At 42.3% G+C, this 16,588-nt stretch overlaps 1 protein-coding gene across 1 annotated transcript in view; it reads left to right on the top strand.

Annotated features, from left to right (window-relative positions):
* ERGIC1 (endoplasmic reticulum-golgi intermediate compartment 1) overlaps window positions 1-7,082 on the top strand; it is a 244,021-nt gene extending 236,939 nt beyond the window's left edge. The window contains exon 10 of the mRNA XM_063928069.1: window positions 1,721-7,082. Within this exon, the coding sequence (XP_063784139.1) occupies window positions 1,721-1,828 (108 nt within the window). The 3' untranslated portion in view covers window positions 1,829-7,082. The remainder of the gene's footprint in view (window positions 1-1,720) is intronic.
* The last annotated feature ends 9,506 nt before the right edge of the window (window positions 7,083-16,588 follow it).

The raw sequence follows: 16,588 nt of genomic DNA, 5'->3' as shown, positions 1-16,588 counted from the left end.
ACTAGCCAGTGCCTCCTGAGCCATTGATTTCACTGCATGTCCCTGGTATGTATGTATGTATGTATGTATGTGTGTGTGTTTGTAATTCATAAGTGTCCTGGTTTGTATGGTAAGCCTATGTATATACCAGTGACGTGCGGTGGGGTGAGGCAGGTGAGGCAGAGCCTTTCCTGTCATACTAACGTTTGCACCATAGTTTTTACTGCATAAAGTATATGTAAAATACAAAGAATATGTTTGAAATATCTTTTTTGTATTTTTCTAATTTTATAGCCAAAACTCTGCAGTAAAAAGTCTATGGCAGGTGAGGCAGTGCCTCACCTCGCAATCTTTTCCGCACCTCTCAGCTCAAAACTCACTAAATTTTCAGGGGTTTGCACCTGTGTATAATGCCGAGATGTACCCTTTGGCTCATATTGCGTTTAAATCTGTCTCTGGTGCAAGCCAGTGCCTCCTGAGCCATTTAGCTCACCGCACGTCCCTGGTATACTGTATACTGTATATACACAGTCCTCTTTGCAAATTTGCTATTTAGTCATTAAGTATACTGTATATCTCAGTGAATAAGCTTCCATCTAGTACCAGATCTTAGAAATGGCACTTCAGCTTTGTATCACTGAGTGACGTAGCCTTAAGCACCTCTTATCGTGTTAAAGAGGCATTTTAGTGTTATTTTGGAAGCAATATATGCTTTGTTTGGTTCTGCCTGCACTATTAAAAGTGTGTTCTCACATCTAAAATGCGCTAAATTAAAACATAATTACTTAGTAATAGAGAGTAATTGTTCTTCAATTTTACACTTCAATGCTTTACTTGTGAAAAGTCAATAGAGAAAAAAATGACACATTGGATTGCTAATTGTAGGAGAATGTCACGCCAATACGTACTGTAAAGAGATTGCAGACAGTCATTTACTGCCGCAGATGAAGGCGCATGGACACCTAATACTAGAAATTCACAGTCAGTATGACTTCAGCTAGCTAGCCGGTGGCTACACACTCTGCGATAAACCACTTTGCATCTCATGCCTCAGTAATGTTACTAGTTCTTAATTTAGTTTTGGTTAGCCCACAAAATGGCTGCATCACATGACGATACTAGAAAAGGCAGGAGTGGATGGAGCTACAGTCCCAGGCCTCCACATAAATATAGGTGCAGAATCATGGCAGCATGATGATGACCAGCTGCCCATACAGTCGGCCATAAATCATAAGTATTAAAATAGTTTTTGTAGTCTTCTAACACAGTGAAGAACTTTTTTTCTTTTTTATGTACTTAGGGAGACATTGGGAATTAAAGTTTAGGGGGTATATACCAATACGTGACTCTGGTCACACCCACACAGCACTGGTCAACGCTCCTCACCTTCTCAGTATAGACCCTTGAACATTTTTAGCCCCAAGCCTATGTGGCCCGTAATCCAGCCCTATGAAAAGATTCTACTACAGTGTAACAGAATTGCATCCATGCCAATACCTGGTCATACATGAAGTTTGTGGAATAATTTTCATGTGTCTGTTATTACCATAAGAAAGGTTGTGGGAATTATGTATCACCCCTCATACATCTTTCCATTCATCTCTTTTGGGATTATTATGATTTTTTTTTTTATCATAGTGATATTTTGTGTAATGATCTAATTTATTTGTGGAATTAATTTGTGTGCTCATCCTATATGTCATTTTAAATCAAAGGTTTCTTTACTCTTCTTCCCATACAGGTATGCGCCATTATTGGGGGAACCTTCACTGTAGCTGGGATTCTGGACTCTTTCATTTTTACTGCCTCCGAAGCTTGGAAGAAGATCCAACTGGGAAAAATGCAATAGCATTTTGTGTTTCATGGAATCACCCTTAGCATGTGGAAGACTTTGAAGGAGCATGGATTAATTGGGAAATTTTTATTGTTGGGTGAAAGAATAGACATGGGCGTACAGTAGTCCAGTTGGGGCAAGTGTTCACACAGGGCCATTTAAACAGATCACTAGCAATAGTATGGAGAGTTCACTACAATTTCTACAGATTTGTTTTGGGGTTGTTTTTTTTGGGGTGGGGGTATTTTTGCACATAATACAACTCCTGGAGGCTTTTCTATTTGAAGCGTTTATTTTAACCTGGAAATATACACAATGAAAGCAGCCATTGTGTAGGATGAATCAATATTCAGGCTATCAAATTGCTAGGAACTAGTCACATGACTGAGATATCAGGCCTCTCATGAATAATGGCTCAGCTGACAATATGGCTGCCCCCACTGTGTGTAGATGACAGCACACTTTAAACGTGTATGACAGTTTGGCTTCATATCATATGGTGCAGTTTTCCAGGTTATATTTTGTATGCTGCTTTGTAGTCTGGACCCCAAAGCACTTTATAACTGTAACTGGGTACTTGCTGTCGCTACCGTAATGTCTACATGACTTCCAGAACAGTGGTTGATCTATGACACTACCAAGAGAGTCTGCCCATCTCCCTAAAGCTGAGCCAGACAAAGAACAGGTGTGCGGGATGTAAAGTGATAATGCGATTTGCATCATCGCACTGCACTGCAGTGACAGGGGCATTATGATGTAAAGTCATTATATCCTACTTCACACACCATACATATATACGTAAAATAAGATACACTTAACCAAACTCCCTGCAGTTGTTAATATAGCTCTTGACCTAAAATATTGTGTTCAGTCACAAGCACCTGTAAATGTATATTTGAAAACCCACATGCAGATATGCATCTCCATTATGTTATCTAGGAAAGAATATTCATGAAGTGTTCAGTTCTGTACAAATTGTGGTGCTTGTGCTTTTCACATTGATGTGGTGTAAAGAGGACTGTAGTATAGAAAGTGAAACAATGACCTCTGGCTTTTAAAAGCTGTTTATCCAGATAATGGGGGACATGTACTAAGCAGTGATAAAATCGGAGAAGTGAGCCAGTGGAGAAGTTGCCCATGGCAACCAATCAGCTGCTCTGTATACTTTGATAGTATTCAAATTATAAATGTTACATCAGTGCTGATTGGTTGCCATGGGCAACTGCTCCACTGGCTCACTTCTCCACTTTTATCAATGCTTAGTACATTACCCCTGTTGTGTTTTATGCTTTACTTGTCCACAATTCCATGGGCAATTATTTGCAGGGAGCATGTTTATAATTAAGTCGGTCTTGTTTTTTGTTTGTTTAGTTGATTTATTTTTATATTTTCTTGTACATGAACTTTTTCTGTCAGTTGTAAGTGGAGTCAGAGTAACTTAGTTTTACTGGTGGGGCAGTTAGTATGGCATTAACAGATTACATGTTGCTTTTTTGTTTTTCCACATAAATTAGGGATCAATAAGTGCCAATATGAGGCGTGGTTTGAGTAATATCTAATTTGCCCACATAGCAAGTTATATTTTATTGATTTTACAGTTGCCAAGCTAAATATATTTCTATACATTGGCAGGGCAGTACAGTCTGTGTGTGTTGCTTTTTTTTTTTTTCTTACATTGTACAGTTGGGACCAAATATTTTAGACACTAAAGTGCATCCCCCTTTTCTGTCTCTAGTAAAAACAGAAAATATCCTATGGGTTAAGGGCAAATTTGTCTGTACAACTTTGGTCACTGGCCCCCTGTTTGCTGTGTGTTTTAGGATATTAGTGGGTAATCAGTGATGGTACAGTCTGCTCACAGTAACAAGGGTTGTCCTCCATAAATATGTCTGGATATTTATTCTGGGCTGTTCATAGAAGGCATCCCAAGTGCATCCTATTGGTAACCGATATGAGGATTAGAGCAGGATCATTTTCATAGTAGCTATATCCTATATTAGGGGCCAACTTGCTGCAAGCCCGATGTTCCATCTATAGCTCTTAGTATTTAATTACATATCTAAAAGAGGCAGACGACACCAAGGTTCATATTTACTAAACAGAGCCATGGTGCAGACACCTGCCAGCAGCTCCGGATGATTGACCCTGGTTTGTCATGTTACATTCCACACTGGAAACCAAGTAGAACTTATCAAGAGCAAACATAGTAGCCTGCAAGTCAACAACTGCATCATGACACCCAGTAAAAGCACTATGCATAAAACAAGATGCCAAATGCCTTGTAATATGACGCAGTTTGCTCACATTATTAAAACCGTATATTGCTAGATAATATCAGTGAACTACATTATGTATGCATCATGATTTTAAGTTTTTTAATTATAGTCAGTCATTTGGAAGCAGACATATTCGCATCAATAATTACGTCAGCGTTTAAAAATAACCACTTTTATAGTCTAAATTCAGCAAATAAAAAAATAAAAAAAACCTCTTGTACTGACCATGGCACCATTAGTAGCCCAGCTGGATAATGACCACCTGCCAGGGCAGTAGAGAGCCTGGCTGGGCCCAGGTACTTTTCAGGGGGTGTGGCCTAATCACAGGAGGTGTGGTCATATACCCTGAGAAAATACAGACAAAATAGTACTTTAAGCTCCTTCATGACCACACTGCAGCCCATCAAACATCAGCATGTGCTGGGAGCCCTTTAATAAAATAATTTACAGCTTTATTTCTGTTTAAAAAACATTGTTGCTAGAAGGAGATTACAAAGACTTTTTAGAAAATTGTCAGCGTCTTATAACTATGCTTTAAATCCTTAATAGTTTATTTTCCAATATTCATATTTTATTACATGTATTATCAATACCTGCTTACAGCAGGATGATGAGGTCTGTGTTCTTTGCGCAAATGTTTTTTTTTCTCTTGTTATGTGCTATACATCTGGATGGTCAACTTAACCAGGCAAAATCCTAAAATGTATCATTAAGACACACTAAGACACCTTTACCTTCATTAGTTAGGGCAAAATGATTTGTGTTTATTAGTGCAAGTAAAAATGAATGAATAAGCGGTACAAAAATATTATTAGGGCATTTTTATATAATGTTGTGTTATTTTGTGATACATTTTCATTCTGTTATCAATGACGTATAACAGCAAACTGGAGATCAGTAGGTTATCGGCTACTTGATAATGAAATTGTTACATACAGAAGAACAGACGTCTTTATGAGATCTGTGTTTGCTGTTACATGATTACTCTGTTACACACACTACAAGTCCATGTTACAATGGTTCACACTAAGGGGAGAACTCAATTAGCTTCCAAAATTTTGGTGGCACTAAAAATGGGACTTTACTGTGAGGTTTTTGTTTTTTTACCGCAATCTTTTTTTTTTTCTATTTCTGTGCAATCCAATTAGAGCCCCCTTTTTTAACTCAAAAACACATAGGGATGAAATCAATTGTTTATTGCTCCGGCAACCACTAGATGGAGTCCGACGGAGTAATTTATTTGTTGCTCCATTAAGGCGCTAACAGCTGCCGGTTCCGGTATTTCAGCTTGTGGCCCCTGGAGTTGGCGAGATGAAAAGTGCCTGTTTAGGCTCTCAAACTGCACTATAAAATGTTGCACCCAGCACTTTGATCGGGTTTAGCCGCTTTATGCAGGTAAACCCGATTTGTTTGGGTGTGACAAGCATGAAAAAAACAATTGAATTGCACCACACAGTAACCCGTCACTTTAGATGGGAGATTGCTTGAGCAGGTGGTGCGATAAACAATTGAATTTCCCGCATAGATTCTGTGATAAGTTCACAGACCTATATGTTCAGAGACCTATATGGTGCGAAAACAGGGTAACTATTGGGGATATTTTTTTCCAGAACCTCAACGGGTTTTGAAAAAAATAAAAAATCACAGATAAATTGCTGGCATCAGGCTGACTTTGTGGTGAGTTGGATAGCCCCGGGGGATCAATTAGCCCGTGGTAAATTACCATAGGCAATTGAATTTCCCCTTTTGTGCTTAATTTAATGTCCCTCTGCTTTTCCCATTATTCCTCTTGACATAGGTGTATGGAGGTTTACTGTTGAAAGAGAGATGATTTTATGCTGGAATGGTAATTATGATGGAAAAATTACCATATGCTTTACCTTGCTAGTTTTGGGTGATATTGTATTTCTGCTCTAGGTATAATGAAGGAGTGCTTGGAGTTTGTAATATCTGGATTTAATGATAGGCTAAATACAGATCTAGGAGGTGTGAGGTCTTTTGGGGGTTTTTTTTTACCTACCTCTGCTAAATTCTAAACCTTACCTATTCTTAACCATAGAGTCCCAGGATTCTGGTTTTCTTTTACTGCTAGTGTAATCCTCAAGTGTACATCATTCATAGGACCAAGGACCTCTGAAAAGGAATAGGGTTTTAAACTCACTTAAACATGCTGCATTATAGATTGCATTGATTTTCTTTGTTTAAAAAATAAATATATTTCCTATAAATAAGCTTACAGTTCAGGGTCATGTTACTTCACTTATGTCTGCAAGAAAGGCTGGAAGGATTGGACCGCATTCTCACTGCAGTACTGTTCATGGGATTCACTGCCATACCCACTGGAGTAATGTCCTAAAGCACATAAAGAAATTCTACAGAATATTAAGGAGTATGCCTCTCCAAACCGGTGTACCCGGGAGCTGCACTATGCTGCTGATTCCTGCAGTTCCAAGGAGCGGGTCCATCCCTATCTTTATGCAACATAAGCATGGAGGCCATCTACAAGGGATGTCCACACGTGTACATAACCTTGATGTGATAAATCACAACTCATTTTAACCTGTATATAGGACTCCTTCATTAGTACAGCATTTTTATACTGAAAACTCCTTTACTTTACATAACTGGCCTTATTACATTTACTGGTTAATTGAAGTTCTGCTTTCTGTCTGGAGGAGCAAAATTTAGACCCGTGTCCAGCAGTAAGCTTATTTATATAAAGTAGACGCCGTTTGAAGATGCAAAGAAGAATCTTTTTAACAATCCACATAAAAGTATGCAATATCTAAATGTGCTCTTAGCTAGCGGTCCTTTTACAGACTGATATATATTTTTCTTGTTTTAAATTACAAATGAAGGGAATAATAAAAAGGGTATGTTACTGAACTATTGTGGAGATTTGTGCAATTTTGTTCTGGATATGTTTTTTTTTCCTCTTGAGTTACTGGTTTCAGTTTTTGTAAACTTTGCAATAAAACGAATCCTTTATAAAACGTTGTTTTCTATTGCATTTCTTTTGGTCCCTCTGCGTAAACATTTTTTTGTAATTGAATTGTATCCCATCTGAGGAAATCTTCTTTCTGTGCCAGTGTGAGGACATACAATAATCAGGCCATTTTCATTACTGCCGTTAGTCACAGCCCCTCCTCAAAACATCTGTGCATGGTTTAGAGGTCATAGTCAAATAGCAGTAAGATTGAGTCAGTGTTTGATTCTTCTTAAACAAATGATACACGCTTGCATATTTGTGATGTAACACTGACTTTTCAAAGGTAATATCCTATTATTTTTAACCCATGGTATTCATGTTAAATTGTAAACTGAATTGGCAGATATTTTAAATTGAATTTAAAATAATCTAAGCCAGATTTGTTAATTTTTATACATTGTTCACATTAATTGTCATGTTAAAATGTAAAGTAATTAGTAATGCTAGTAAATTTACCAGGATTATTAATCATTGGGATCAGCCAAGACTCCTGCCTGTGCCAACCTTGGGATGCGTCAGTGGCAGGCTGGGTGAGGGGCAGGGTGCCACCTGCCCTCCCTGGATGTTGCATCTTTCTGCAATTAGGGTCACCAATGTGTATTGTGCACACACACCTAACGGCTGGGCTGTAAGCAAGAGTGCACCCGGTCTCACTGATTGTGTTTAGAGCATAGAGTTTTCTCTCTCTGCTTACTGCCTGGTCGTCGGTCCAGGGGCACAGCTGAGGGGAGGGGGTGATGACAGAGGGAAAGGGTGCGCTGTGGTCAGTGGGTTCTCCGAGGGGTTGGGGAGGGTGGTCAAGGCCGGCGCTGCATTTCTTTTGGTCCCTCTGCGTAAACATGTTTCTGTAATTTAATTGTATCCCATGTGAGGAAATCTAACATTAGTGAAACAGCGCATGGCCACACAGGCTGCACTGTGACTGTGTGTCTGTGTCCCTGCTGCTCCAAACTCGAATGGCTCGCATTCCCTGCTGTCAGGAAGCAACCAGGAAGAGTTGTTGATGCTCATCAGGCTGTAAAAGGTTACAAAGCCATCTCAAAATAGTTTGGACTCCACCAATCAACAGACAGATTGTGTACAAATGGAGGAAATTTCAGACTATCATTACCCTCCCCAGGTGTGGTCGACCAACAAAGATCACGCCAAGTGCAAGGCATCTAATAGTTTGCAAGGTCACAAAGGAACCCAACCCTCTAAGCAACTGAAGGCCTTTCTCACATTAGCTAATGTTAATGTTCATGAGTCCACCATCAGGAGGAAACTGAACAACAATGATGTGCATGGCAGGATTGCAAGGAGAAAGTCACTGCTCTCCAAAAAGAACATTGCTGCCAGTCTGCAGTTTGCTAAAGATTACTTGGACAATCCAGAAGGCTACTGGAACAATGTTTAGTGGATCGATCATTCCAAAATAGAGTTTTTTTGGTTTAAATGAGAAGCATTCTATTTGAAGAAAGGAGAACACTGCATTCCAGCATACAACCCTCATACCATCTGTGAAACACAATGGTGGTGGTATCATGCATGGTTTGGGCCTGTATTGCTGCATCTGGCCCAGGATGACTTGCCATCATTGATGGGTCAATGAATTCTGAGTTATACTAGAATATTCTAAAGAAAAATGTCAGGACATCTGTCCATGAGCTGCATCTCTAGAGAATGTGGGGCATGCAGTAAGACAATGACCCAAAGCACACAAGTAATACTACCAAAGAATGGTTAAATAAGAATAAATGTAAAGTTTTGGATTGGCCAAGTCAAAGTCTTGACCTTAATCCAGTCGAAATGTTGTGAAAGGACCTGAAGCGAGCAGTTCATGGAAGGAAACCCACCAACATAACAGAGTTGAAGCTGTTATGTAATGTATGGAGGAATGGTGTAAACAATTAAATAAAATATATATATATATATATCCACGTATGACCTGCACTCTCATCAAATAAAGTCCATTGGGGGAGTGCTCCCAGTGAATACCCACTAGAGAAGTGGATCCACAAATATCTAGACCAGTTCCACCGGAGGGGCACTCTCCAAGCAACAACTTTCCACGAGTGGTTCAACAATATTTATTGGTGATAATGGTGGCTTTACAGATGTCAACGTTTCGATTCACATATAGAATCTTTTTCAAGACCAGCCTACTTCTATCAATGAAGACAATAAAATGTATTCAAGCTAGAGATCCACAGCGCCGCTCATCAGAAGTGCTCACATACCAATGTAGAAAATCAAGGAGCGGAAGACTACCGGCATCGTTGATGGAAGTAGGCTGGCTGGTCTTGAAAAAGATTCTATATGTGAATCGAAACATTGACATCTGTAAAGCCACCATTGTTACCAATAAAAATTGTTGAACCACTCGTGGAAAATTGTTGCTTGGAGAGTGCCCCTCCTTCGATGGAACTGGTATGTATGTGTGTGTGTATATGTATGTATATATATGTGTGTGTGTGTATATGTACATGTGTGTGTGTATATATATATATATATATATATATATATATATACATAAATATATATATATACCGCTACAATGGTGGACAATAAGGCACTCCAGAGGCTTAGTATAAGCAATAAGAATGTATTGACAAAAGCGACGTTTCGGAGCAGAGCTCCTTCCTCAAGGCATACCAATACAAAAGTGAATTACAAACACTTACCCACTAAAATACCCCACCGGGCCCGATGCGCCGTCCTCCACGTCTCCCGCCGCGTCTCCGTCTCTGTTCGCCGCCGCATACTACTTCCGGGTCCCAGCCTGACCTGGTTACCATAGCAACCGCGGCTGTGTGCGTTCCACCATGAAGGAAGCGTGCGGTTCACAGCACGTAGCGCCGGCCAGGGGGGCGGAGGAGTCGTGCGCCTCTAGATGGCCCTGCAACAAGACACACATCTCTATGAAAAATACACATAAATAAAGTTAAAAACATAGCGACCAGGTCAAAGAGCATGTAGAGAGCATACTGAACATCACAATTGATTACACAGCATCACATAGATCAATTTACATTAATAGAAATAATGATAACAAAAATAAACCTTTAGATGCAGATGTACCAAAAGCTATATTAAATTACATAATACTATTCCAGTTGATCTTATCGTTCAAGCCCAAAGGAGACATAGTATTAAGGCGGAAGATCCACCAGGATTCAGCCAAAAGAAGTGCTTTATGGCGATCACCACCCCTTAAAATATGTCTGATCTCGTACATTTTATCGGAATGTGGGTGTTTAAATTTACGGCAAGGTTGCATATATTTGCACGTAGTGCAATTGTGACAGCTATAGCACCCCGGAGGTTTATAGTACACATTTGGAATCACACCTTTCCCCATGCCAGAGATATCCGTTCTCACCAGCCTATCGCGAAGATTGCGGCCTCGCTTAAAGGCTGCTAAAGGTCTAGTATCTTTAAACGCTGGCAATTCACTATCTGATTTAATAATTGGCCACAAAGCTAATGATGCTTGATGGATAATTGGGCTAGCTGTCGTGAACTGACTGACCCACGGAATACACTTATCCTGGGTTCTGGCTTTAGGTTTTAAGAGGCAGGATCGTGAAGTTTGTAGTACTTGCTCTTTCTGTAAGTATAAATTCTTAGTGTCATAACCCCGGGCTATAAACGGACATATTTTAACATGTAGGTCAGATTTCGTGGTATATATCATATGCTGTCCTTGCGGGTTGTACTACGTAGGCCAAACCTCTAGACCTTTTAGGGATCGGATGGCCCTCCACCGGTAGGCCATCCATCTATCGGGCAGGAATTTAGAACAACCGGTGGCCCGTCATTTCAGAGAAAAGGGTCACACTTTATCTATGCTTAGGTACTTTATGATTGACCACATCCCAATATCTTTAAGGGGTGGTGATCGCCATAAAGCACTTCTTTTGGCTGAATCCCGGTGGATCTTCCGCCTTAATACTATGTCTCCTTTGGGCCTGAACGATGAGATCAGCTGGAATAGTATTATGTAATTTAATATAGCTTTTGGTACATCTGCATCTAAAGGTTTATTTTTGTTATCATTATTTCTATTAATGTAAATTGATCTATGTGATGCTGTGTAATCAATTGTGATGTTCAGTATGCTCTCTACATGCTCTTTGACCTGGTCGCTATGTTTTTAACTTTATTTATGTGTATTTTTCATAGAGATATGTGTGTCTTGTTGCAGGGCCATCTAGAGGCGCACGACTCCTCCGCCCCCCTGGCCGGTGCTACGTGCTGTGAACCGCACGCTTCCTTCATGGTGGAACGCACACAGCCGCGGTTGCTATGGTAACCAGGTCAGGCTGGGACCCGGAAGTAGTATGCGGCGGCGAACAGAGACGGAGACGCGGCGGGAGACGTGGAGGACGGCGCATCGGGCCCGGTGGGGTATTTTAGTGGGTAAGTGTTTGTAATTCACTTTTGTATTGGTATGCCTTGAGGAAGGAGCTCTGCTCCGAAACGTCGCTTTTGTCAATACATTCTTATTGCTTATACTAAGCCTCTGGAGTGCCTTATTGTCCACCATTGTAGCGGTGTATTCTTCCAGGATTATGGCACCGGGGCGCGTTGCTTTGTGGATCTGAGTGCCGGCTGAGTTGTATGTCTACGTATGGGAATCTCATCTTGATGGATTCCATGTAGCATGGCACCTAATTGATTTTTTCATTATATATCATTGGGACTACCATTATTCATACCCTGGATAATAATGGCAGTGCTTGCCATTGTTTTTAAAACACTGGGAGAGGTGTATATGTTTAACCAGTGACCATGGAAGGAGCATCAAGTGCATCAGCATCGCAGGATGCCACAGGATGTCACAATTTCATTACACCCCCTGGTGAAACTTTCTCCTTTACGCCTGAACAAATTGAAGGGATTTTACTGAAAGAGAAAGTACCTGGCCATGATACAAAGCATACCATGGAGGATGTTTATTTTCAGCTTTTCAAACTGAAGCGCAGGGAAATTGACTTTCTGCTGCATGCCTCCTCGCTTACAGAGTATTATAAAGATAGGAAGATTCCCAGGGGTTTTCGATGTAGAAACTCCCCCACCATAGGGAGAAATAACCCTGAATTTATCAGAAAATGGGTGGGCATACTCAATCGATGTGCCCTGGACCTTATGGTCCTGGTGATCGAAGAGTCACGTCAGGAGCTGGATAATACCAGAAGTAAAATCAAAATACTGGAAAAAGAATCTAAGAAATTATTGAGTGATCCCGTGAACAACAGCTGGGTGGGCAAGCTGGAGCAGAACTGTGACCAATATAGGAGGGATCTCCTAAAGTTTAAAAGAAACAAGCGTTCCACGGTGGATAACGAGTACGAGGAGAATAAGGTCTACCGGTGGCTGTCAGGCAATGACAATGAGTCCCGGAGGAAACCTCGTTTTCAAACAAGGAGACCTTGGCAAAAGAAACAATCTAAACAAGTTACTACCAATAGCCAAAGTGATAGTCACTTTTTGATTTCGGACTCCGATGACTGTGTTCCCAGCACGAGCGCCCCTTTAGGGACGGGCCCCCAACGTACAAGCGATCTTCCACCCGCCGGGGGGGCCAAAACCAGAGGCGTCAAAAGTGCAGACAAAAAGAAGATACGTTGGTATTCAACTTATCGAACAGAAGTCTATCGGATGCTGAATTAAGGGTTCTACAGGAAGGGCTATCATTTGTACCCACCAATATGTATGATGGCTTTGAGTGGCAACGAGACCGCCATAAGCAAGCACGTAAATTACGTCTTAAAGAATTCTTCCATACACGTCCCACCCAGGTTGGACAATCTCAACTTGATGGCTTTCTGCGAACCCATTCTAAATCCAGCTTTGACCCGACATCAACGAATTCGTCATTAAAAACCTTTAACAGATTGCTCAATGACTCCGTCTCCAGATTTGTCGCAGCACCAGGTCGTATACGTAAAAATCTATCACATACCGAGACCATCGCATTAAAGGATCTAGCAGGTTACAATGATCTTATCATCAGGCCGGCCGACAAGGGCGGGGCCATTGTGGTACAGAATATCACCGACTACAGAAGTGAGATTGAACGACAACTCCAGGAACCTGGTGTCTACGAAAAGTTACAGTGTGATCCTACCAAAGAGTATCCGTGTGAGGTCCGTGCCATACTGGATACAGCTGTACAGGATGGCTTGCTAACTCCTGCCTTACAAAAGATTCTCATTAATGAGCATCCGGTAACTCCGGTATTATATACACTACCGAAACTTCACAAGGACAGTGTCAAACCGCCAGGCCGGCATATTATATCCGCCCGGAACTCGTTATTACTGTTAGGGTCTCCTGCCCTGTGCTGCCACGTCGTCATGGCAACCGGGAGACAAGTGCTAGCGGAGTAACCTGAGCGCAGCTGATACTCCGGTTCGGGTCTTTTGCTGTGCAGTGGTTACAGGCATGGGATCCGGTGCTGGTTTTTGTGCTCACAGTCTGTGAGGTCTGAGGGGGGCGTGGACAGCACCTGCTTTATAAGGCCTCTTCTCAGATTAAGCAGATGCTGCTGAATCTTTGTTGGTTAGTCAGTTCCTGAAAGTTAGCCAGTACTGTGTAGCTTTGTATTTTGTTATTGCTTACTGCAAATAGGCCTGGGCATTTGGTACTACACTCTGCCAATCCAGACCTAGCAGTAAGACTGGAGTCAGTCGTTTAGCCTGCTGAGGTTCTTTTGCTATTCTGTGAACCCAGCAGGTTTGTGGCTGTACTTTGAGACCTGCCTGCATAATCCTCTCTCACTGTGCAGGGCGTCCATGTGTCAGTTTAGTGGCAGTAAGCTGAACCTGGGCCCTGCAAGTGAGAATTAGGATTGTGGAGACTCTCCTTGTGTCTATTATTCCATCTCTGACCAAGGAGTTTACTGCCACACCCGTTGGTAACCCTTTAGGGTTTTGCTGTTGCCCTTAGCAACAGCATTTCGGGTTCTCTACGTATTAAAACACAACATCTTGCTTTTTCCATCTGAGCATTTCTAATACTAGGGAGACACCCAGTTTCTTAGCCTCTGGGCTTCTCTGTTCACTCTGTTTGTTACCCTATCACCTTCTGTGTACGTTATGTCATATTTCCCAGTCTATCTGTGAGTTCATTTGTTTTGCATCCCTCTCTGTTCAGACACCAGTACATTCCTGCAGGCACTGGTGTGTATAACAGTTCAAACACCAGTACATTCCTGCAGGCACTGGTGTGCATAACATATTCAGCAGCCCAATACTCCTGTTGAAATTTTGTGGGAATATGGAGCATACCCCTCAAAATACGTTGCAACAGGTGATCGATCAGGTGCAGGTCCTGACTCGTCAATTTAATGATTTGTCCATTAAAATGCACACCTCCCAGGCCGCTGGCGGAGCTCCCGCAGCAGCAGCACCTTCAGGGGTTAAGGAGCCGAAAGTAAATCTTCCGGATCGTTTTTCTGGAGATCGCTCGCAGTTCTTTTGTTTCAAGGAGAGCTGCAAGTTATATTTCCAGCTTAGGCCTCAGTCTTCTGGGTCAGAGATTCAGCGGGTGGGCATAGTGATTTCCTTGCTACAAGGAGACCCACAGGTCTGGGCATATGGGTTGCAGCCTGACTGTCCGTCGCTTAAAAGTGTTGATGCTTTTTTTACGGCACTGGGCATGTTGTATGATGACCCTGACAAGACGGCCTCAGCCGAGGCTCAGATTTCGATCCTTAAGCAAGGGCGAAGGCCAGTTGAGGTTTACTGTACGGAGTTTCGGAGGTTGGCCCATGATACCCAGTGGAATGACCCAGCCCTGAGACACCAGTACCGAAGAGGTCTTCCTAACCAGATAAAAGACCAACTGGTACAATATCCCTTGCCTGATAGCTTGGATCAGCTCATGCAGTTATCCATCCGGGTGGATAGATGGCTGAGAGAGCGTAGGCTTGAAAGGGAGACCGAGGTTTCCTTCTTTCCCAAGGGAACCTCAGACTCTGAGGAATTTTCCGAGGAGCCTATGCAGATTGGGGCTACCCGCCTCTCATTGCGTGAGAAGACGCGGAGGAGACAGCAGGGGTTGTGTTTGTACTGTGGGAATAAGGGTCATGTGGTAGTATCATGCCCAGAAAAGCCGGAAAACTTCAGGGCCTGAGGGTGATGGGAAATATCCTGTCAGGCCAGAAGTCAGAATTTCCCAAGAAGACTTTTATCATTCCGGTGACCTTGAAGATCCTCGGTCAAACTGTCAAGACTGAGGCCTTTGTGGACAGTGGGGCCGACGGGGTTTTTATGGACCGCCAATTCGCCCTGAAACACTCTGTTTCCTTAGTACCCTTGGCGTCGGAAATTGAGATTTGTGGGTTAAACGGGGAACCATTATCCCAAGGTAAAATTACCTCTTGCACTAGCCAGATTTCTTTGTTTATTGGAGCCACACACTCTGAAAAATTGTCCTTTTATGTGACTGTCTGTACTTTTGCCCCATTGGTGTTGGGGTTACCCTGGTTAAGGGCCCACAATCCTCAATTTGACTGGGTCTCTGGGGAGATTCTTAGTTGGGGTACTGATTGTTTCAGGAGTTGCTTGAGCCTTCCAGTCAGGCTCTCGCAGCTAAGTTTGCCAGGATTGCCAGGGTGTTATGCAGATTTTGCGGACGTGTTCTCCAAAAAAGTTGCAGAGGTACTACCTCCCCATCGCCCCTATGACTGTGCCATTGATTTGTTGCCGAATGCTAAGCTTCCCAAGAGCAGGTTGTACTCCCTGTCACGTCCTGAGACTCAGGCTATGGCAGAGTACATTCAGGAGAACTTGGCTAAAGGATTTATCAGACCTTCACAGTCTCCAGTTGGGTCGGGGTTCTTCTTCGTGGGTAAAAAGGACGGTTCATTGCGACCCTGCATCGACTTCAGGGAATTGAACCGTATCACGATTAAAAACTCATACCCACTGCCTCTCATTTCGGTCTTGTTTGACCAGCTTCGTACTGCCACCATTTTTTCTAAGATTGACCTACGCGGTGCGTACAATCTAATCCGAATAAGAGAGGGGGATGAATGAAAGACTGCCTTTAATACCCACTCAGGGCATTATGAATATTTGGTGATGCCTTTTGGGCTCTGTAATGCCCCGGCAGTCTTCCAGGATTTCATGAACGATGTGCTCAGGGAATATTTGGATAGATTCTTAGTTGTATACTTAGATGACATCCTAATCTTCTCCCATTCCCTGGAGGAACATCGGATGCATGTACGCTTAGTCCTCCAGAAACTCAGAGACCACCGGCTTGGGGCGAAGCTGGAGAAGTGCGAATTTGAAGTTCAGCAAATCGCATTTCTAGGATATATTATCTCCCCAGACGGTTTCCAAATGGAGGGTTCCAAGGTACAGGCAGTCCTGGATTGGGTGCAGCCCACTAGTTTGAAGGCGCTTCAGCGTTTCCTGGGCTTTGCAAATTTTTATAGACGATTTATCGCTGGATTTTCGTCTATAGTGGCGCCCTTGGTGGCACTCACTAAGAAAGGGGCGGATGTTGCTCACTGGT

Source organism: Pseudophryne corroboree, chromosome 6 (assembly GCF_028390025.1).
Source record: "Pseudophryne corroboree isolate aPseCor3 chromosome 6, aPseCor3.hap2, whole genome shotgun sequence".
Classification (NCBI taxonomy): domain Eukaryota; kingdom Metazoa; phylum Chordata; class Amphibia; order Anura; family Myobatrachidae; genus Pseudophryne; species Pseudophryne corroboree.
This window is presented reverse-complemented; position numbering and strand designations above follow the sequence as displayed.